This window comes from Cibotium barometz, chromosome 61 (genome assembly GCF_041138505.1).
Source record: "Cibotium barometz isolate CiBa-2024 chromosome 61, ASM4113850v1, whole genome shotgun sequence".
NCBI classification, from domain to species: Eukaryota; Viridiplantae; Streptophyta; class Polypodiopsida; order Cyatheales; family Cibotiaceae; genus Cibotium; species Cibotium barometz.
In genome coordinates this window covers 26,288,915-26,312,913 of record NC_141106.1, presented here as the reverse complement: position 1 = coordinate 26,312,913, position 23,999 = coordinate 26,288,915, and the positions used below count along the sequence as shown (strand labels likewise).

The following is a 23,999-nucleotide window of genomic DNA, read 5'->3' as shown; positions in this document are numbered from 1 at the left end:
ATGCTGTCCTAGATGAAGATCCTTCTCAGGATGAGAGGGATAGGCTGAATGCTGATGATGAGGACTGTTCCTTGCTCCAATGCTGAGGTCCATCCTTTGATGCCGGCTTCCCTATATGTAGGAGGTAGGAATGATGAACTATGTGCTGAATATGCTGGCTATACTCCTGATCTGCTTCTCCCTTGCTCCATGGATGAGAAACGCTGAGGAGAGATGAGACAATGGACTGAATATGCTGCACTTCTATATAGTGCTGCTGCTGGTCGGGTATCTATACTACAGTCGGCCAGCCTTCTGTACCTTCACGACTTGCAATAAATGCTATGAACTGCTGTCCGCTGCCAATGACTGCTATCGGCTGCCATAAATTGCTGTCGGCTTCCATAAATGCCCACGACCTGATGCTATTAAATGCCCTATATGCTATGAACGCCAGCATTTGAAGCACCATTCTTCCCTATGTCCTGGCTTTCTGGAGAATTTGCATTTGACATCTTCTCTTGACAGCTGACAGCTGTTCCTTTTCCCCTAGGTGGATTTCTATCCTTGGAGAAGAAACCGTTATCCTGATCAAAAGCAAAGCCAGCCTGGTCTTGAAGTCTGCGGTCTTCGTCGAAAAGTATTGCTACCATATCCTCACAATGCATGATACGTGATGCTCGAATCTAGACAATCTTTATATTTTGTACTTTCTTCAAGACTACCTTCTTATCATCTTCATCTACTTGTGTTGCCAATGCAGTCAATTGTTGTAGAAGTGACCCTATGATGCTTAAGTGCTCTTGAAGTGTATGAGATTCTTTCATTTTAAGGCCATAATATTTTTTCTTGAGCAACACTTAAAAGTTATTTATTTTGTTGCCGAGCCAATTCTCAAGCTTTGCCCATACCTCATTTGCTGTCTTGTCGAAATCAATGTAATCTACGAGGTTGTCAGTCAATCCCAGTCCTATGTATGCCATGGGCTTTGTCATTTTAGTTTGGCCACGCTACCACTACAAACTCCATAGGTACCCCTTCAAGCTTTGTGTAAGGTCCCTCCCTCTCCATATCTAATGACTTCAGTCGTTTTTTCTAAAACCATGCCCCTATGCTATAAAAATTGAAGTTGTGAATTTTACTACGGAAGCTGGCTAGAAAACTTGTTAAGTTGGCCATTTCCTTGAGATATAAAATTACTTTAAAAATTCGCTACTCCGAGATAATAATTAATATTATTTAAATTTTACACGTGGTAAATATTAGACAAGAGAATTTTTATTGGATGAGAAGCCAGAAAAATTCTTAAGCTGCTCATTATCACCGATCGGGACTTATGCTGATAAATCTCGATCTCAAGTTGAGAATGGTGCATTAGTAATAAATCAAAAGAAAATACCAAATTATTTTAGGAAATTGGAACCAAATTGTTTTTAGTGATTTTTGGAAAAGATGATATTTTGATCTCTTATAAGCAAGCGTTCGCACAACTAGGGATATCTAGATTCTAACCTTAATTAATTGGACCTTAATTATAAGGGGTCTTCCTAGGTAACCAACTCAAGGGGCTTGCTTGCCCATCCCCCTATCATGTGTCCACCTTACCTCATTCTGGAAGGGACTGGATGCTTCTCCACATGCCTCTCACCATTCCCTTTCCCCATGTGACCACACCCACCATAATCCTCCTGAATTTGGGCTAAGTAGAGGCTTCATTTCCCTAATCTCTCATGCTGAAAAATGTGCCTACTTCACAGAGGTTTGGGAGTTGATTTTTGTCATAACTTTCTCTCCCTCTTGCTGCCTAGTGCTTCCTACTACTATCCACTCCACTCTTGGGTCACATTGGAGCAGTTTCTAGAGCTAGAAGGCTGATTCCCACTCTCCCAAAGTCAAGCGAAGTGCTTTGTACGTAATTTTCTGGTTTCTCTCTGAAATTTTAGAGAATGCATAGAGGGCTGTAGGAGCAGGGTTGGGAGGGTTTAGGGTTGCACAGGAAGCAGACAAAGGATGGGGCACGAGACAAGATTAATCATAAGCAAGATTAATTAAAACGAAAAAGACTAAGCTAAAACACTAGATCCACAAGGGCTACATCTTGCTTAATGTTATTTTCATATACACATAGGGGGGGGTGGCTTTTATATAGCCCAAAGTACATGATAGGATAAGGATGACCAGTCACATTGGATGACGTCCCTACTTACATAATCCATACAAGGGGTGGTTCACATGCCCCTATTCATACACACTTCTTTACATTGAATTTTCCCAACAAACCCTCCCTCAATGGAAAGGTGTCATGAGCTAAAAATGGCTTGCACGGGCCCAGCAAAATATCATGCTTGATGACAGAAATGATGGTAACTCCAGGATGTCATTGTGTTGGGATTTCCTACAATCGGGTCGTGCATAGGTGTAGCGTTAGGGTTTCCACGTAGCAATAGTTGCATGCCGTATCCGGTCAATCTTTGCTAGGCAAAGATCTCCTTCTGCATCCTTCATGACATTCCCTATGCCAAGATGGGCTTGCATTTTCAAGCAAGTGTGCATTTATCGTTGCGTTAAGATTTCCTACAACCGGATCGTGCATAGGTCTAGCGTTAGGGTTTCCATGTAGCAATAGTTGCATGCCATATCAGGTCAATCTTTTGTAGGCAAAGATCTCCTATTGCATCCTTCATGACATTCCCTATGCAAAGATGGAAAACCTAGTAGAAGAGTATGGCAACGAGTATCAGATTCGGTGAGAGCACTAGACACAAGAAGATGAAGAACGCCAAGCCCAGTACAAAAGGGAACAAGAAGAGCGTGAAGCCTCTTACCCCGAAAGAGGATGGTAAAGTCTAAAACCTCTTTGCAACAATGGTTGGTGGACCTACCGACACACCATGGTAAAGATTGAAACCCAACACCAATAGAGCATGGTTTATGGTGCAACATTGACAACCGTAGAGCCCCTACACACAAGAACAAAGGTGGAGAGTTCACTCGAGGTTGAAACTCGAAATGAGGGAGTTTCCAAGGACGCCCGAGAGCTTCCCAGACAAGAAGTGGCACAGAAAAACCATTTCCCCAACCACAGAGTGTATATATATACCTAGATGAATCCAGGAACATGCCCAAATTCACCTTTTAGGAACGTGCATGTTATATACACATGGTAGTCAACCCACAAGACTATATAACTATCAACTCCATCATGCATAGTATGGACTAGATACTACGACATTCCCACTAACATCATAGTGCCCAATAGTGGGTGTAGAACTCTGTATCAAGATATGCTCTCACACACGCACTCCACACACACACACACACACACACACACACACACACATAAGAGCATATATTGACACAAAGCCCTTCGTACTAAGTTTTTGTCAAACCTCCGGAGATGCAAGGCATACCAATGGAAGATCCGGAGGAATTACCAATGTTGGTGGTGAGAGGGTTAGAGCCAGCACAAGTTTCAGTCTTTGAAGACTAGCGGTTGTCCGAGATGCAGATGCCAGAGCTCAAGGATTTATCGGACACCTATATAGAGGAGGATGAGATCAGCATGGCTGCAATTCTTGTTGAGATTCTCCAAGATCTTCAAGGGGATCTCTCCAACCACAATGTAGACCGATGGAAGATCCGGAGGGATTACCAATAGCCAGCACAAGTTTCATTCTTTGAAGACTAGCAATTGTCTGAGATGCAAATGCCAGAGCTCAAGGATTTATCGGACACCTATCTAGAGGAGGATGGAAGAGCATGGCTGCAGTTCTTGTTGAAATTCTCCAAGATCTTCAGGGGGATCTCTCCAAATCCTCTTTGGAGGATAAGAAGATCAGCTCGACATTGGTAATTCTTATGTCAATTCACAAGACGACTTATCGCTCGCTGAAGCTCTCGCTCCCCCCCCCCCCCTGCTCGCGCTGACTGCACGCCCTCCCCCCATTCCCGCCCTCGCGTCTGCTCCCCCCCCCCGCCTGCCCTCGCGTTTGCCCCCCTCCCCCACCTGGCTGTCCTAAGCGCCCCAGCGCTGTAGCGCCCGCCGTCCCCTGCTCCTGCTCCTCTTCTTCGTGCCCTCCCGTCCTTCTTCAGCGCCCCGCCCCCCCCCTTTCGCCGCCGTCGCCTTATCTTCCCCCCTGCCCCCCTTTTTTTCACACTGCTGCCGCCTCCCCCCTAGGGGCTTTTTGTCTTCGCCGCCTTACCCCCCCCCCCTTTTCCTTCTTTTTTTTTGATTTTTCCGTCCCCTGGGGTTTTCTTTTTGCCTTCCGCCTTCCCCCTCCGTACTTTGTGTGCAGCTCGGTTCTTGCAGGACTCTCCGCATTCGCTCCGCCTTCGACATAGCTTCAGACACTGATGGAGGCTCCTCCCGCCCCACCTCAGAGGGACTCTCCCGCAGCCCCCTCGCCCGCCCCTAAGGATACCCCCATCAGGCTTTCTCTTTCGCCAGAAGAGGAAGCGAGCCTCGCCGCAGAGGTGGAACGCCTCCAAGCACATTCCACCATCTGCCGTATAGTCGGCACTCGCCCCAGCAGAGGGGAGATCCGGGATCTTCTCCATGCCCGCCTTCTTGCAGATGTGGGCAAGATCCTAGACGTTCAGCTACTGGGCCGTGGACACTACCAGATCGAGTTCGAGACAGCCCAGAGCCTGGCCAAGGTCCTAACCATGAGTCCCCTTGACATCAGGGGTGCTCGGGCATTCTTCAGACCTTGGCAGCATGGCTTTGACCCAGCAGCGGCCGAGCAGAGAGAGCGCCTTTTCCATGTTACAGTTTGCTTCCCTGGACTCCGTCGTGAGTACCTTCCGCTCCTTTCTAGGCTAGGAGCATTGGTGGGTTCGGTGCTAGAGACTGGCCCCACAGCAGCTTCAGTGGTGGCCAGAGCAGCTCGGCTACCTTCGGTCAGAGTTTTGGTTTCTGACATCTCCTCCCTTCCGAAGGTCATTCAGCTACCTAGCATAGGGAGGGAATGGATTGATCAGAGAGTGGAGTTCTCGGGGCTCCCGAACCAGTGCTTTATTTGCAGGCACGTCGGCCATCTGGCCAAGGCTTGCCCTCGCAGGAGACCCCGACCTTCACCAGGGCAGCAGGCCCCTGATGGCCCGCCCACAGATGCGGCTCGGCAGGCAATCTCCGAGACACGTGCTCAGGCCACAGAGACCTCGGAGTGGCAGCCTAGACAGGGGCGCCGTCGAGGGAGACAGCCACAACAGCACGCCCAGAGACCGATGCAGCAGCAGAAACAGTCTCAGCATCACTGGGTTCCCGTGAGGAACAGCTTTGCTCCCCTCTAGGAGGAGACCCCTGCGACGACTGAGGACCAGGAGATGCCAGCACCCCCTCCTTCACCCCCCCCACCCCCGTCCCCCCCTACCGCCTCGCTTCCATCTTCGCCTCCTCCCGTCCCCGCTCCGGTTTCAGTAGCGGCTCCTTCTCCACCCCCCTCGCCCCCCCCTCCTCCCCCCCCCGCCCGCCTCAGCTCCCCGGGAGGCCCTGGCAGTCCCCTGGCGTTCACCTGCAGTCCGGAGGGCTCTGAGCACCGACCTTGCTCAAGCACCGCAGAGGAGACTTACCATGCCGATTCGGGCTTCACGGATATCATCTATCCGCAGTCGGCTGAGTCGCCTCGGCACTAGACAGCGCTCGGAGGCTTTTGATTACTCCTTCACACGGCTTTTTGGAGCAGAGGGCCCTCATGAGCCAGCACCCATCCGAGTTCATGTAGTGATACCTCCGGCCCGCGGGGAGGAGGCACTTGATTCAACGGTGGCCTTCTCGTTCCCTCTCTGTGGCCCATGCGACCAGGAGTGGACTTTGGAGCTCGCTCTTAGCACTTTGAAGACTCAGGCAGTTGAGTTTTCTCACCATGTGAGCGATCTGGAGGTGACGGATGTGATAGGCCGACTATGGGAGTTGGCTCATTTTTTCTTGGATCCCGGGAGTGTGGATGCCTCAGGGATTCGTCATTTGGTCGTTCGCATAGTGGCAGACTTAGCACGCGACCTTGGATATGTATGCATACACGAGGTTGCTCTGTCTGAGCGGGAGGCAGTCGCCATGGGACACAGCCACTGGCGCCTGATCCGTGATTCTTGCAGCACACCGGGTGGGCAGATTCGTAGCCGCTCGGATGGGGATTATTCTCCATCCAAGCCGCTTGCGAAGGCCCGCCGTACGGCTTGGATGGAATGTACAGGGCCTTGGCGGAGCACATTATATACGCTATCGTGGTTGCTTGACGCAGGAGCTTCAGAGATGCCTGGTTGGTGGCAGTATTGATATTTTGATGATGCAAGAGCACCACTTGGGTGGGGTGAGAGCAGGATCCGGAGATATGGTTCGGTGATGCCTGGTAGATGGGACACCTTTTGGTCTACAGGGTTTGGCCCTTTGGGTGGACAGGGAGGAGTATGTATGGTCATTGCAGATGTATGGCGGCAGGCCATTGTGGATCGAGAGATCATTGTGCCTGGTAGAGCACAGTATGTCATTCTGAGGATGCATAATGAGCTCTTGAGCGTGCTCAACGTCTATGCGCCCAACCATGCTAGTGCCAGAGCAAAGTTCTGGACCTAGGTTACGGATGCATTGCCAGAGGCCGCACATTGGTGTGTTGGGGGAGACTTCAACATGCTTGGGGACCCGGCTGATAGGGTGGGAGGCAGTCATGTTACAGTGCACGGCACGGAGCTTGCAGCTTGGGAGCGATTTTGCATGTCACTGAGGATCACTGATGCATGGCAGCATGGGGCCTTCTCCCGCTCTCAGGACAGTCTTAGTGTCTCTCGGTCGGATCGCCGGCAGTGAGGGACTAATCTATCACGGATTGATCGCTTTTATGTGGGCGACTGGTTAGGGGAGCGAGGGGGCTCCGTTGGCATTCTAGCTAGCACCTCATTTTCAGACCATGCGCCAGTTATTTTGACACTTGAGGAGAGGACACGGGAGCCCAGCTTGCAGTTGAGGATCCCAGAGAGGGTACTTACAGATCCTAGTCTCGCTGAGGACATTGAGAAGATCTGGCATGATAGTCAGTGCTCTGACCAGGATGCAGCAGGCCAGTGTGCCCAGGGACTCATCGAGCTTAGCTCTTTTCTGCACGCTGCAGCTTTGACACGGCTGGGAGAGACTCGCGAGCGGGAGCATCGGCTGAGACGCAGCCTTGCTTCGCTTCAGCGCCTTCAGGAGCAGCAGCCTGCATGTGAGTGGGTGGCGTCCCAGCTGAGCCAGGCACGCCAGGAGGTTAGAGAGGCAGAGGAGCAGAGCCATGAGTTTTACTATCGTTGCCAGGCCTCTCAGTGGACGTAGCTTGGTGATAGAGTGACTGGGGAGTTTTTTGAGATTACTGGACCCCGCCATGCTCGAGCAAGAGTCCGTCAGCTTGGGAGGCCGGACGGATCGGTAGCTACTGAAGATCAGAGCCATTGCCACTGGGTTCTATAGAGACCTGCTTTCAGCGGAGCCAGCCACTGAGGCTCGGGATGCTTGCAGACAGACTGTGTGGGCCCATGTGCAGAGGAGGGTCACAGATCGTATGCGTACACTTCTAGGTGAGCCTCTTTCAGAGGTTGAGCTTGCTGAGGCCTTGAGGGTCCTGCCGCGCCATAGTTGCCCAGGGAAGGACGGATTGACGGCTGCCTTTTTTATGCGCTATTGGGACCTTTTGGGGCCAGGCCTCCACAGGGGCTTTCAGTATGTTTTGGACACTGGGATGATGCCACAGAGCTTTTCAGAGGACTTGATCTTTCTTATCTCCAAAAGGAAGGAAGGATCAGATGATATTCGGCATTGGAGACCTATTACGATCCTCAATACTGTCTACAAGGTCTTAGCAAAGGCCTTGAGTTTGAGGATCCAGCCCTTCTTGGGGGAGTTGATTCATGCTACCCAGACAGGATTCGTCAAGGAGCGTAGTATCCTTGACAACATTTTCACCTTCTGGGAGGCGACGGCCCGAGCTAGATTTGTTGGTGAGGACTTGGTCGTGATGCTTCTCGATTTTGAGAAGGCATACGATAGAGTCGATTGGGGTTTCTTAGAGGGCACTACGCTTCGCCTGGGCTTTGAGTCAGGTTGGATTAGAGGGGTGGCAGCTCTGTATTCCACAGCTCGTAGCCAGGTGTTGATTGCAGGAGGACGGGGGCCGAGTTTTGAGCTGACCAAATCAGTCCGTCAGGGGTGTCCTCTCGCCCCGTTTCTTTTTCTCTTCTTTGCTGAGGCTATGAGCATGTATTTGACGACAGAGGAGGTTGGTTTGAGAGGACTCCAGCTCCCAGTCTGGGGGGAGGACCTGCTCGATGCTGAGTTTGCTGACTACACGGGCTTATTTTTGCATGGCCAGGAGGCCAATCTTCTTCGGGCAGAGCAGTCACTCCAGGTTTTTAGTGCAGCTTCGGGAGCATTGATCAATTGGCGCAAGACAGTGGCCTTTTGGATCGGTAGCACTCCCACTCCGGCATGGAGCCCAGACCCCGGTTTTAGATGGATCCCTCCTGGCACAGCAGTGCAATATTTGGGATGCCAGATTGGACTAGATTTGTCACCTGAGCAACAGATTGCCTCGCTTCTTCTGAGCATTCGGAAGAAGCTTTTGTATTGGAGTACAGCTCGGCTATCCTTGGCTCGGAGGGTGGTGGTGGCAAATCAGGTGCTTTTAGCGACCATGTGGTACATTACGTCTTGTAGGATCTTCTCGAGCTCTTGCATCAGCCAGGTACAGAGGCTGATCAGGAACTTTCTTTGGTCAGGGCAGGACGGTCAGCCAGCCCGAGCAAAGGTTGCTTGGGCAGTTATTACACTTCCGCTGGCCCAGGGAGGCTTGGGCATTATAGATCCAGTCGATCAGAGTAGAGCCTTATTGGGGAAGCTTATTGTTCGGGGGCTGCTTCCAAGTGCTGAGCCTTGGAAAGAGCTTCTTTTGCAGCGGCTGCAGGCTCGGGCTCCCCCAGCAAGGGGAACTTGGGCACCAGAGATTCGATGGATCTTCATAGAGATGAGGAGGACAAGCCTCAGTAGAGGATGGGAGGACAGATTTGCCTTCAGCATCTTGAGAGCGTGGGAGCTGCTGAGACCGGGGCTCTCTCAGAGACCTCCTTCTTGTGTTGAGGAGCGGGCCAGCCAGCCGCTCATCTGGAGCCCAGCGGTTCGCACAGAGCAAGGTCATATGCTGGGTTCTCGGCCTCGTCTAGCCTGGGGACCTTTGGCGGCAGGCCCAGCTTGTAGCTTTGGAGACTGGCAGGCCTTCTGCAGACTCCCAGAGGAGATCCAGGTGGAGAGGCTGAGTCACTTCAGAGGGGGGTTGATTATGAGGGATGACATTCAGGAGGCACTCACAGAGGAGTGGTTCACGCCTCTCGAGCTAGTGGCCCCACGGTGGATGGGAGCCTTTACACAGTTGGAGATCCTTATTGCTGTCAGAGCTTGCACTAAGGATGGCAGATGCCTCTACTATGAGATTCAGGATGAGGACAGACTTCAGAGAGTGGAGGTGGAGTCGCCTTTGGTTGCAGAGTGCACTTTTCAGAGGATACGGGTAGTGGCCGCCGCTTCTCGGAAGTGGCATATTGACCCAGACCCTGCAGATGTGCTCCTGGATTGGCGCATATGGGCATATGCAGCGCGCCCCTTGGCCCGGCTCCAGTGGAACCTTGGTGAGTACGAGTGGCATGATCCTTATGCATCCCTTGAGGCCACAAAGATCACCTTTTCCCAGTATATTGTTCGGTTGGGGCGGCATATTTTGACGGCGAGGAGGATGGTCTCTCCAGCTGCAGTGGGGCATTGGCGGCTACAGGGACTCTCACAGGAGTTCCTGGAGGATTTTTGGGCCCGGCTCTGGGCTAGTCGACAGGCCCGCAGGATCTCGACTTTCCAGTGGCTGGTCGCCCACAGGGGCTCAGCAGTTGGCACCTGGCTTGTCTACAGCGGTCTTCCGGCGGCCTGCGTCCGATGCGGCCCACGAGGTCATTGATATGGCGCCCACATAGGGCCCCCATCTCTCTATAGTATATTGCTAACAAATACCATATCACAAGCTTCAACCATCTCTCTCTATAGTATATTGCTAACATGTACTGATTCTGCATGCCAACTTCATATCCAAAAGATTCTACAGAACCACGAACTGTGGATTTGGAGGGTCACCATGAGGTCATTGATATGGGCCCCACATAGGGCCCCCATCTCTCTATAGTATATTGCTAACATATATTCATACCATATCACAGGCTTCAACCATCTCTCTCTCTATAGTATATTACTTACATGTACTCATAGGGCCCCCATCTCTCTCTATAGTATATCGCTAACATGTACTCATACCACATCACAGGCTTCAACCACATGGCTATCATGTATTCCTTTTTCATTTTCACGTGTTCACATCATAGCTAGCTAGTTTCTTTTACAGTTTTTTCCCATGACATGTTCCGACCATAAGGAGAGGATAACACACAAGTTCTGACACATTTACCACCTACTCTTACATACAAAAGGTCTACATAGTATGTGGGCCCTGTTTTTTTCTTTTCACAACTAGTTTTTCTTTTTCATGGTGTGCTGACATACTATATATTCATAGAAATGTAACATCTTTTTTGGCACCATAGACCATTTGGGTCTTTTGAAGACGTTAATAAAATCTGTCTTTCTCTTTCTTTCTCGTTCATTGCTGGTTTTTGCGCACCTCTCTCCATTGTTCTGCAAGATGGTGAGCCCATAATATATTTCAAATTGTGGTAGGTAGCTTGATAGTTTTTTGGGCATAGGACAAATTCCCAAAGTGCAGTACAATTGCTGGAAAGATGTGCACTTGTACAATGTATCTATACTTGTACACATTTGACATCTACATTTGCATAATGCTCCATGGAGGCTAAAATTTTGAAGGCACACTAATTGAATAAATCCTTGAGAAAGGACATCTGTATATGTGCACTACAACAACACGTGTACTTTTTGGACAAAATAGGGATTTAGAGACTCAAATGCTCAGAGCTAAATTTTAAGGTCTAGATAACAAGCCTTGAAACATTGGAAGAGTTCAGCCTGCAATGGTACTAAACTAAAGAAATGAATTATAAAATAATCTTTATGATTGACTTAATGCTAGTAAAAGCACTACTAGTAGTAGTGATTTTAACGCTAGTAGTAAAGTACTACTAGTAATGATATTAAGTAGTTCTAGTAAGCAATGCTAGTAGTGCTTGTTGCAAGAAAGGTAAATGGTGCACTCAATCGGAGTACCATGGTTTGCACTCATAATGGAGTACACACATAGCTTCTCAAGAGGGAGAGCTCACCATAAAAGCTTGCTCTAGGCAAAGAAGATGGACCAAAATGGTAATATGTCAAAAAGATGTATAAACTATCCCAAACGTGACTTATATAGTAACTTACTCCTATGACGTTTCACACATGGGCTGCCCATAAACCCAAGTCCTATGCCCCATATCATGTGCTTAGGCCCTCATCCCACATGTACATGTGTAATACAACCAAGCATATAATTTCCTAAGTTACAATGCTAGTAAGCAGAAGTACTATTAGTGCTAATTAACAAAAGAGTAAATGGTGCTAGTATTGTTGATACTACTACTAGTTAGCATCAAAACTAGTGAACATTGCTTCTAAGAGTGCTAGTTAGCAGTAGTTAAGGTAATACTAAGAGTGATACTGTAGATGTAGCAAATCTGCTTAAAAGCAGTAATGGTTTTGCTTGTTCGCATTTATCGTAATGCTACGAGTGATAGTACTACTAGCTAGTATTAAAAGCACCAAAAGCCATTTACCACTAAAATTAGCAATAGTACAGTAGCTCAAAAACTTGAAAGGATAGTTCTCCTTTAAAAATTCATTCAAAGTTTGCTGGAAGATGCTTAGCCTAACCAGTTCATGTGCTGATACTAGCCTGTGTGATTAGAAAACTGAACAGAGTTGATAGGATCCACATCAAAGCCAAGAAGTTGCAAAGGAAAGACGGCAGCCTTATTTCCAACATATCCCTGTCATGCCATTCAAAATACCAATCAGAACATCTTGTGTTCTCGCTCTCGCTCTCGCTCTCTCGCTCTCGGCCATACTCATTAGCCCCATGCTTGATATTTTGGAGAGTGGTATACCATCTACTCGCAGCTGATGCTACTCTCATGTTCCGATGTTCTTAGTATTCCATAATGAGTTTCCATGGACAGTTTTGTATCACCCCAGTGTGATAGCTATGTTTATATTTTCTTTCTGTTTTATTTTCCATGATGAGATTTGCCATGGAAATTATTGTATCACTTTGGTCTCATAGGCCCATAGGGTCTTTAGTAGACACTTAATATATCTACGGACTCATACCCACAGGGAGAGGTGGGCGACAGCTCCAACTCACTGATTTCTTCTAGAGATCTATCCCAGTGCCTATTCTCACCAAGAGGGGGTTACCCTTCAGCGCGCTACGGACCTCCGAGCCAGACGGAGACCGAGAGCACCACGCTACCAGACTCCCAGACTACATCAAAGGGAGATCACAGAAATACGGGCTCAACATCAGCACCATATCCAGGAGTGGCTAGCTCACTTACACTCACACCCGGAGATCATGCTCCGAGGTATTTTTGCCTCGCCATCGCCTATGTATCACATATTACACCCCCATTATGGTACTAGTTGGAGCTAGACAGATCTGCATTGCATTCTTGTATACCCTACACATATAGGTTGCACACTGAGCCTCTAGCAGTAGTGCTCCATCCATCACACCCCCCCACCAGCTCAGTAAGACGGACAATGCAATTAATATGGTCAACCGGAGCCTTCTTGACAAAGTCAAGAAGCTTGAAGCGCGGATAGCAGCCCAAGATGCAGAGATCGCAAATCTCAACAAGGAGATAGAAGAAGCACGTGCTCAACATAAGCTCGAGGAAGGTGAAATTCAGCCCGTCATGATGGAGGAGCTGAACACCATCAAGGCCCAAGTGAGAACACTTCAAGAGGGAGAAGAAAAGAAGGCCCAGGGAGGTGCTCACGAAGACGCAAAAGCAAGTAGATGAAACGGAGAAATGGATAGAAGTGGTTAAGAAAGGTAAGAACAAGGAGGCCGAAAGCACATCTACCTCGAAGATTATCAACCTAACCATTGAGGAGGAACAAAGAAGAAAGACAAGGAAACTTCATGTGCGGATCATGGGTCTTAAGGACGGTGACAATTGTAGAGGAGGAAGCCAAAGATTTATACACACGCATGGGCATTTCGAGGCCTACACACACGGGGGCTTAGAGAGTGGGCAAGAAAGACAAGAATGGAGGAGAGAGCTCTCATTTTACGCTTTCCCACCTTGGAGGCCAAGAAGGATTTCTTGGCCAAGCGCTCCGCCCTTAAGAAAACGGGCATCTTTTTAGGAGATGACCTTACCTTGACACAGCTAGCACATATGAGGGAGCGCATGCCGGAGATTAGCGCAGCCAGAGAAAAAGGAAAGCTAGTATTTTACAGAGGAGGCAGAGTGGTGATACTAGAGAGACGCACCACCTGACGGTGCGAGACCTATGGGATGAGTCTGAGACTTGCAGTATGGAACTGCAACGGAGCATTGAGACTAGATGTCGGGACCTTTGAGGACACATCACCAATTCCTTCCGGACCCTGGAGGTGGAGGACACCAATATAGTGGATCTTGTAGAGCCTCCACGAGCTGCTCCGGACCTACCTCGCCCAAGAAGAGTTACCTCGGACCAAGCATCCGCACTCCAGCGTGCTCGGCTGTCGGCCACGTTCACGCCATTAGTTCCAGATCCAAGACATGCTCCATCGCCATTGAGCTACCTTTCCACATGACATAGCTGAGGGAGACCTCTCGGCCTTACTCATTAGCCCCATGCTTGATATTTTGGAGAGTGATATACCATCTACTCGGAGGCTGATGCTACTCTCTTGTTATGATGTTCTTAGTATTCCATGATGAGTTTCCATGGACAGTTTTGTATCACCCCGTGAGATAGCTATGTTTATGTTTTCTTTCTGTTTTATTTTCCATTCCATGATGAGATATGTCCATGTATGTTTTCTTTCTGTTTTATTTTCCATTCCATGATGAGATATGCCATGGACATTATTGTATCACTTTGGTCTCATAGGCCCATTGGGTCTTTAGTAGACACTCTCTCTCTCTCTCTCTCTCTCTCTCTCTCTCTCTCTCTCTCTCGCCTGCGCGCGTCGCCTGCTCGTGCGCTCTCTCCAGCGCGTGCCTGCGCGCAGCTCTCTCTCCAGCGCGCGCAGGTCTCCAGCGCGTCGCCTGCGCGCACCCTGCCCTCTCTCTCTCCAGCGCGTCGCTTGCTAGTCGCGCCCCACTCAGCCCACTCAGCCCGCCCCCTGCAAACTGCATACCTTGCGCGCCCCCCTGCACCTGTAGCTGAGCATCTTGTAGGTCCCATTTTCTGAGTCTCCCCCAAAGGGGAGAGGGTACCCTTGAGGGGAGACTCGTTCCACCAACAGCCCTCTCCTTTATCAGCAGCAACACATGGAAAGTAAGAAGTCTTTTGCCTCAGTCACCGCTTCACGATTACCGCCCATTCCTCCACCCGTGAGCAAGCCGACACCATGGGAAGCCTACCTCATGCAAGAACTGAAGAAACTCCAGGGAGAATTAGCAGCACTGAAACAAGAGACTATCAAGAAAGATGAACAAATCAATGAACTGAAAGTGCAAGTGCAAGACATGAAGACGAAGCAAGAGGAAGCACGAGAAGGACCCATACCTACAACACTACAAACAGAAACGACAAACCATGTTTCAAAGGTAAATTCAGTTAACTCACAACATTTTGTTAAAGAAGTCATATCAGCGGTCAAAGAAAAGGAAAGAATGGAAAGTAACAAAAAGGTAATCAGAGTCGGTGGTCTTCCTCAAGGCTGGGATAGGGCAGACAGCTCTCCAGAGCTTCGAGAAGACTACATATTAGATACAGATGTACTTATAGCACAACTGAGCAAAGTAGTCCCCTTCGTGGACTTAGGAGACCCTATCTCTATTATAGTAAAGGGTACACATGCAAAAGTCTCCTATATGGACAACAATGAGAAAATAGCAGTGATGAAGCAAACAAGGTCTCTCCAAGGGACAAAGGTATGGATAGCTGCCCACTACAACTCAAGAACAGATCGGCAGAGCTGAATAAAGTTAAAGAAGCAAGAAAGAATGGCAAATGGGCAATGGCAAGCAATCATTAAAGAATTCTGTACCCCACCCCCCTCAAGAGCAAATCCATCCATGGATGAAATATAGCTATTTTTATTTTGAACCTTAATTTCGAACTAGATGCAATAGAACCCATTGTAATTTAAACTCTTAAGAGTCTTAAGAGTTCATTTTGAGTTATTTTTTTTCAGTTTTATGCCTCTTTGGCATCGATACCCAGAGTGGAATGTAAATGGATGTACCTAATCTGTCCCATAGGTTGGATTCGGCCTCCCGTGGACGTTAATATAACTTTCTTTCTTTCTTTCTTCTTTCTCTCTCTTCAGTGGACATCCCTCACTCCGCCAGATCATGGAGTCTGCAGACCAGTGCAGATTTGGCCAGTTCTTGCTAGAGAGACAGCGCCACAGAGAGAGACTGATACGGACTCATACCACAGGGAGAGATGAGCGACAGCTCCAGCTCACTGATTTCTTCCAGAGATCTATCCCAGCGCCTACCCTCACACGCGAGGGGGTTACACTTCAACGCGCTGTGGACCTCCGAGCCAGACGGAGACCGAGAGCACCAGGCTACCAGACTCCCAGACTACATCAGAGGGAGATCACACAGATACGGGCTCGACATCAGCACCATATTCAGGAGCGCCTAGCTCACTTACACTCACACCCGGAGATCATGCTCTGAGGTATTTTTGCCTCGCCATCGCCTATGTATCACATATTACACCCCCATTATGGTACTGGTTGGAGCTAGACAGATCTGTATTGCATTCTTGTATACCCTACGCATATAGGTTGCATACTGAGCCTCTAGCAGTAGTGCTCCATCCATCACCCCCCCCCCCCACTAGCTCAGTACTTACATAGTCTATTTCATGTTCATTTTGTTCTTTTTTTTTTGGACATCCAGAAGACATTGACAGTTGTACATTGATTTGTCTCATAGGCCGAGTTCGGCCTCTAGTAGACGTTAATACAACTTTCTTTCTCTCTCTCTCTATTTTCAGCTTCGTACTGCATAAGTTGGACAGCCTCGTCCACCTCATCTTGACCTGTCAAGAAAACTAATACATCGCCTAGAGGCGCCTAGAAATTCAAAATAAACTCCTTTCTCTGGGCGCCCGTGTCTGCTCTGTGCATAGGGGTTTCCCTCCCTTTTCCCACCCACTGGTGTGCGGCGCCCATGTTTGCTCTGTGCGTAGGGGTTTCCCCCCCTCCCCCCCCCCTTTTCCCAGTCACCCTTGCTCAGGCCCCCAACGCAACAACTAGGGGTAAACATGTCTCAATCCCAGGAGGGAGAACAAGATGGTGAAACAATCTTTCACACCCCCACAAAGGCACCAAATGCCTATCGCAGAAGACTAAGGGAAGGGATCATGTCCCCTGGCTCACAAAGGCTTGCAAAGACGGCCCGACGTGACGAGGCACTCCATGAGGAGATACAGCTGCACATAAGGATAGAGATGAGCACCATGCGACAGGAGCTTGAAAAGGAATGGACTGAGCAAATGCATGCCCAAAGGAAAGTGATATACGAAACGCTGAAGGAAGAGATATATGCCCAATTGAAGGGAGAAATGCAAGCCCAAGTACGGGTTGAGATGGAATTAGCCCAAGCCTTGATGCACACGGAAATGAAAAAAGAATGCAGAAATGAAAGGATAACATGCTACGGGAGATTGGCACAACAGTTGTATCGTACAAAGGCACTTTGAAGACATGTATGGCTGATCGCGAAAAAGACATCACAGAAATGCAAAACACTTTGGAATCATAAAAGGCAAAACTGGCTGCAGGCGAGAAGGAAATGCATTCATGGGCTGAAATTGCCAGTGCCACAAAGAAAGAAATTGAGGAAGTCAGCCCATGGATTGAAGTAGTAAAAAAGCATAAGGATCCACCAGTCAATAAAGTAGAGGTGATGAATGCTACATTGGAAGAGGAAGCCAAGAGACGGGCACGTGCCTTATATGTACACGTAGTTGGGTGGGAAGATAAGGAAAATCCCCAAGAGGATGCAAAAGCTCTTGCAACAAAAATTGGAGCCACTGATGTACCCATTACTGGAGCAGGGCGAAGATATTGATCATCAGGTTTGGTGACTTGGAAAAGAAGAAGGCCTTCCTCTCCAAAAGGATGGCCCTTAAGGGGGAAAAGATTTATTTGGATGAGGACCTTACACCGGCACAGATAGCACACCGGAAGGAACACATGCCGCGTGTGCTTGTGGCAAGGAAAGAGGGAAAATGGGCGGTATACAGAGATGGCCGAGTCATCATTACGGGGAGGAGGCCCGCATGATAGTGCACGGCCTATGAGACCTTGCGATTCACGGTGTGGAATTGCAATGGAGCCCTTAGAACAGATGCATTGCAATGGAGCCCTTAGAACAGATGCAGGATACTTTCAGACACAATGATATTGCTATGTATACGGAGACCCATCAATGCACAAACAAGAAGCTTCCTGACGTGTGGGGTTATAGATGGGAATCAGTGTTCTACCCTCAACCATGCACAGTGGGAGGCACCAGAGGATCTGGAGGAGTGGCAATACTTTTCAGGGAGGAGCTTTGTGACAAAATACATGTGGTACATAGAGATGCAGATGCGAGGTACATGTGGGTCCGAATATGCAAAGAGGGGCTCCGTGAGCTATATGTGGCGGTATGCTACTTTCCCCCAGCCCACTCCAGGTTTGTACCATCAGGAGAGTCGCCCTATACACCACTATATGATGATATCATGAGGTTTGCCAGCATGGGAGACATATTACTATTGGGAGTCTTTAATGCGCGTATAGGCACAAAGTAGACAGAGCTATATGATACTCAAGAGGCTATGTACCGGGAGACCACGGCAAAGGATGTAGGGTTGCAGAGATCAGCACAGGATGAGAGGGAGATTCCAGATTATGGCAAGCATTTTCTCACACTCAGGAGTGCACATGGGTTGGTCATATACAATGGCCTATCGAGATGGCAAGGATCAGATGCTGTCACACACTGGAACTCTAAAGGGGGAGCGAGAACAATGGACTACTTGATGGGATCTCCTTCATTGATACCTGATGTGCGGGGTTTCACAATTTCTAGTCGGCCCATTGGCATGGTAGCCGATCATGCATACCTGAGTTTCACACTAGTAGGTAGATCCCCGAGAGATGGGCCAGCCACTCGATACCCGAGATATCAATTTACACGTGAGACAGTTGGGGTTTACCGAGATGCAGTATCTAACGGCTTGTTTGCTTTAGACCCGCATAGCCCTCTGGATGAGATTATGAGGATTGGCAGGTGTACTACATGCATCCGCCTCATATGCGTTTCCCTGCACTATGATCCCTCCCCCACCCCCCACCCCGCAGCACTGCCCCACAAAACAGTTGGTATGATGATGAGTGCCATGAGACACGAGCACAGCTACACCGTGAGATTGCCATTGGGACTCACACGCATAGACAGGCCAAGATGATCTTTCGGCGCCTTGTGCGGAGGAAGAAACGAGCCTACCTGGCTAAGCTAGAGGAGGAGATCTACCAACTCTTCCTAGGGAAGGACAGCAAGAGGGCATGGAAGATGTTTCAGGGAGACAGCCTGGTACTCCGATTACTGCACCTAAGGCATGGCATGCTTATGCTAGAGAGCTATATGATGCACCAGGACAGCCCCCTACCCCCCTCCACTGGGAGTAGACCGGCTAGATGCGATAGACAGGTTACAGAATGGAAAGGCACAGGATCATGACGGGCTAGTTGGAGAGCACTTCTCATATGCGTGCGACACGTTGGCTCCGCTCATCATACATGTGTTTAATCGTGCCATTTGTGAGGTTTTCCCAACAAGCTAGACCAAGCATATCATTGTACCACTCTTTAAGAGTGGGGACCCCATGGTACCAGGCAACTACAAGACGATCATGATTGGTCATTACTTGGCCAAACTATATGGCTCTATATTGGAGTTGGAGCTGAGCCGATGGGCAGAGAGGCATGGTCATCAAGCACATGGACAGGCCGGCTTCATGAGAGGATTTTCTGGACTTCCGCAAAGCCTTCGATACCGTACCACGTGCCAGGCTTATGCACAGATTGCATGACATTGAGGTACCTGAGGATATGCAGTGGGGGATATATGCTTTTGTATGAATCTATGACAGGCAGAGTCCGAGCTCCAGGCGGACTATCCGATATAGTGACCAGCACGATAGGGGTGAAGCAGGAATGCCCGCTATCGCCCACCCTCTTTGGATTGTACATTGATGTGGTCTCCAATTATGTAGACAGATTGGGAGGCCCAAGGGCATGCCTAGCAGGGGTGTTCATACCCATCTTGTTATATGCTAATGATATTGTTCTAATCTCGGACTCTCCGGAGGGATTACAGAGACATCTGGATACATTACACGCATTCTGTACGGATAGAGATCTGACAATGACCCTTGGGAAAACCAAGGTTATGGTGTTTAACACCACAGGCATGGGTGACGAGATCAGAGCCTCGATTCACTTTCCGAGGGGAGCCGGTTGAGTACATCAGGTCATATGTCTACTTGGGAGTTACTTTCACAGGACCACATTTCTCCCTGAAGGAGGCAGCAGCAGCTAGATTAGCTCGAGCGCATGCAGCCTTGGGGGCACTTGAGAGGCAATGTGCGCACATACAGTTTCAGAAGCCGCACACCAAATTGTGGCTATTTGATACGCTTGTCACATCGACCCTCCTGCATGGAGCTCCAATTTGGGGGCCCAGCATACATCACAGGTCTCAGAGAGGGATGGAGGCAAATGGAGAGACCACTGATTATGATGATTTGCCCGCATGATTCAGAGCAAATCATCAGTACCACGTGAGATTGTTCGGTCTAAGCTGGGTGCCGCACCACCAAGGCCCTATTCCAAGCAGTTACCTTTTTACAATGGCTATGGGAGCTCCCTCAGCAGAGGTACTCCCAATTGGCATTGACCTCATCCATGCAGTTGGCAGAGGATGGAGATACTCATTGCCGGTATGCTCAGATGAGATCATGGTTTGACCTACGTGGTTTGCGGATAGCACTACCACCCTTTCAATACAGTCTGGATTGTCCATTTTTGGATCTCACCCGCTCAGAGCAAAACCGCGTGATCAGGATGGATATCATCAGAGTGGACACAGAGAGGACATGGACTAGTCCCCTTGAGCCCTTAGGCACGAAAATGGCTCAATGTAATGAGCCATTTTCTACACCTCTCACCAGATGATTTTATCACCCGCCCAGCATACATGGATGTACACCTATCACATGGGATACGTTGTGCCATTGGACAGATCCGTACCTCATCACACCAGCGGCAAATTTGAAAGAGTGCACAAAGCGGAAGCAGAGTGGCACTAGAATGTGCTGAACAGAGAGTGCAAGAGAGAGAGAGAGATGGAGAAAACTACGCTGAATATACTGAAGCAAAACAGTCCCAAGCAAGAGACACTACAAGTCTCATAAGTGAGGGGGCAAAATATGTACAAGAATGAATGAACAATGAGAGGCCAGCACCCACTATTTATAGAGTGGTAAGCTGGCCGACTCTAGCTACTGGACAGGCCGACTGGAGCTACTGGACAGGCCGACTGGAAAATGCCAGAAAAGCTAGGAAAAATCCCAAAAAAAATACTAGAAAAAGGGGTGGCCAGCCCACAAGCAAGGTCCATGCAAAACGGACCAAATGGGCACCATAAAAGAGCAGAATCTGGGGATGAATGTGCTAACATCTCCTCTCAGCACCAGATGCTGAACAAACTCCGATAATCCAAAGATGAGGAGCCAAGGAAGCCTGAGAAACCAGCTTGGTGAACAAATCTACAGCATTCTCCACGGAAGGACAATACTCCAAATGCAAATCTCCAGCAAGAACCTGTTCACGAACATAGTGATACTGAATCTCAATGTGTTTCGTAAGAGCATGAAACACAAGGTTCTTGGCGATCGCGATGCAACTCTGATTGTCACACCAAAGAAGAGTAGATCTGGTAGGAGGACAACCAAGCTCCTCCAATAATCTCCGCAACCATATCGCCTCACATGCAGCATAACAGACTGCACGGTACTCCGCCTCGGTAGAGGAAAGCGCCACAGTAGGCTGCTTTTTACTGCTCCAAGAAACCCAAGTGAAAAAACACAACCAATGGTCGAACGCCATGTATCTGGATCTCCAACCCACCAGTCTGAGTCAGACCATCCAACAAGAGTGCGTCCTTGGCCATAAAAGATGCCAAAATCCAGAGTGCCACACAAGTACCGAAGAACTCTGAGAGCACACTACCCATGCTCCTGACGGGGTTTGGATGAGAAGGAACTCAATAAACTAACTGCGAAGCATTTGTCCAATCGGGAGTCGGTCAACCATACCAAACAACCGACGAGAACCCGATACTGTCCCTGATCAGTCCCAGGAGAAGCATCAAGTGAAGAAAGCTTCTCACCAATATCCATAGGAGAAGATACTCGTTTGCACCCAATCATCTGAAATTTGTCAAGAATCTCCCGAGTGTACTTCTGCGGAGAGGCCAAGATCCGTCATCTCAAACTCTGTCTCCAAAGCATCCATAACAAAACAGATCCGCACAGAATAAGAACCTGTAAAGATAGGTCATCAACATAGACCACAATGATAACAATCAACCCCCTCTCAAGGAGGATATAAAGGTTCGAATCTACGTGAGAACTGAGAACGGCGCAGGCCGAGCAAACTCATCAAACCGCTAGTACCAAGCCCGCGGAGCCTGCTTTAGACCATATAAAGCCTTCTTCAGCCGGTACACATGATCCTATTTGCCTGGAACAACAAATCCTAGCGGCTGATCAATATAAACCTCCTGTGGTGTAAGCTCTCCATTCAGGAAAGCCAACTTGACGTCCATCTGGAAAACGGACCATCTATGATGTCCTACAAGTGCAAGAACGGTGCGAATGGTAGTCATTCGGGCCGTCGGAGCGAAGGTCTCATCGAAGTCGACTCCAGGGCGTTGAGCATAACCCTTGGCAACCAACCTCACCTTGTGCTTGTCCAAGCTGCCATCAGCTCGGAACTTTGATTTGAAGATCCAACGCACACCAATCACCTTAAGCTGCAGTGGCCGAGGCACCAAAATCCAAGTACAATTCCGTTCGATAGCATCCAGGTTTGCCGGCATAGCACGACGCCAAGGCTCATGTGAAAGAGCCTCGTCTACAGAAGTGGAATCAAAAGGACCATTAATGACAGTAGACATAAGAGCATAATTAACAAACATGTTGCCCTCATGAATTTGTTTCCCTATAACTCTGGAAGAACGCCGAAGAGAACCAGGTGGAGGAGCAGAAGGAAGCTCACGTAACCCAGGATCACGAACTGTCTGATAATACCAACCACGTACAGATCTGCTCGAACTCGCCGGAGGAGGAGCAGGGTCATCATCATCTGACTGAGTGTCCTCAGCTGGAGGTGTAACAGAAGGAGGAGGAGGAGGAGGAGGCGGCGGAGGAGGAGGAGGCAGAGACGGAGGTGAAGGAAGAAGAAGCTCACCACCCCCCTCTGAAGATGTAGGAGTCTCGTCGAACACCACATCACGGCTCACAACAACTTTACCGGCCCTGAGAATCATATAGACGATATGCCTTGGACATAGTGCTGTATCTGAGAAAAGTCATGCGCTCAGACTTCGAGTCCAACTTGGAGCGATGCTCCTTAGGCACTAAACATACGCCGTACACCCAAATATCCGGAAATGAACAACGGAGGGCTTCTAACCATGGAAACCTCATATGGAGTTTTATCGGGAAGAGCAACAGTAGGAGACATGTTCTGAATGTAGACAGTAGTGGAAGCCGCCTCAGCCCAGAAACGTCGAGATAATGAAGAATGCTCAATCATAGCACGGGCCATCTCCATAATGGTCCTATTCTTCCTCTCGGCAACTCCATTCTGTGATGGAGTATATGATGTAGTAAGCTGTCTCCAAATGCCATGTGTCTTGCAATATTGCTTAAACTCCTGGGATGTGAACTCACCCCCTCCATCAGTCCTGAGAGCCTTGACCGAGTGACCGGTCTCTTTTTTCACCTCAGCTCTCCAATCACAGAAGTGCTGAAAAGTCTCATCCTTGGTCTTCAGAAAGAAAACCTAAGTGTATCTACTAAAATCATCCACCATCACGAGCATGTACAACGCCTTACTGAAAGACGCGGTACTCATAGGACCACATAAGTCTGCATGAATGAGAGCAAGTGATGTCGAAGATCTGTGTGTCGCCTCCTTCGGAAAGACAGCTCGGTGTTGCTTCCCCTGTAAACAAGAGGAACAAGCAGTAGACAGAGCCTTGATGGTCGGTAATCCCTCAACCAACCCATCCTTTGAAGCTCACTGCAAAAGTTGATAGCTCAAATGGCCAAACCGAGCATGCCAAAGAGCAGAAGAAGCACCAGAAGAAAGCGGAGCGGTCAACTTGTAGAGACCACTATCTTGGACTCCTTGAGCCAAGATGCTCCCAGTCGCCTTATCACGAATGGTAATCTCATAACGAGAAAAGATCACCTCCGCACCCTGAGCTGTAAGAGCACTCACTGACAAAAGGTTAAAAAGCCAAATCTGGAATATACAGAACGTCAGAGAAGTACCTCTTATCCACGTCAGAACGGAAGATGGGGATAGTGCCATGTCCATGCACTGGCATGGAAGAAGAATCACCCAGAGTGATCTCGCCTAATCTGGTAGTGAAGTCCTCGAACCAATCTCGATGGGGTGTCATACGAGCACTAGCACCGCTATCAACAATCCAAGACCGTGACAAGAGCAAGTATACGCCGAGTACCTGCTAAGAGAAGA

The 23,999-nt window shown here is 48.9% G+C and overlaps 1 protein-coding gene across 2 annotated transcripts in view; it reads right to left on the bottom strand.

Moving 5' to 3' along the window:
* Window positions 1-23,999, bottom strand: part of SOS4 (pfkB-like carbohydrate kinase family protein) — a 205,708-nt gene that overhangs the window by 129,290 nt on the left and 52,419 nt on the right. For both annotated transcript variants that reach the window (XM_086794545.1, XM_086794546.1), the window contains exon 2: window positions 11,886-11,979. In XM_086794545.1, the coding sequence (XP_086650671.1) occupies window positions 11,886-11,979 (94 nt within the window). The remainder of the gene's footprint in view (window positions 1-11,885; window positions 11,980-23,999) is intronic.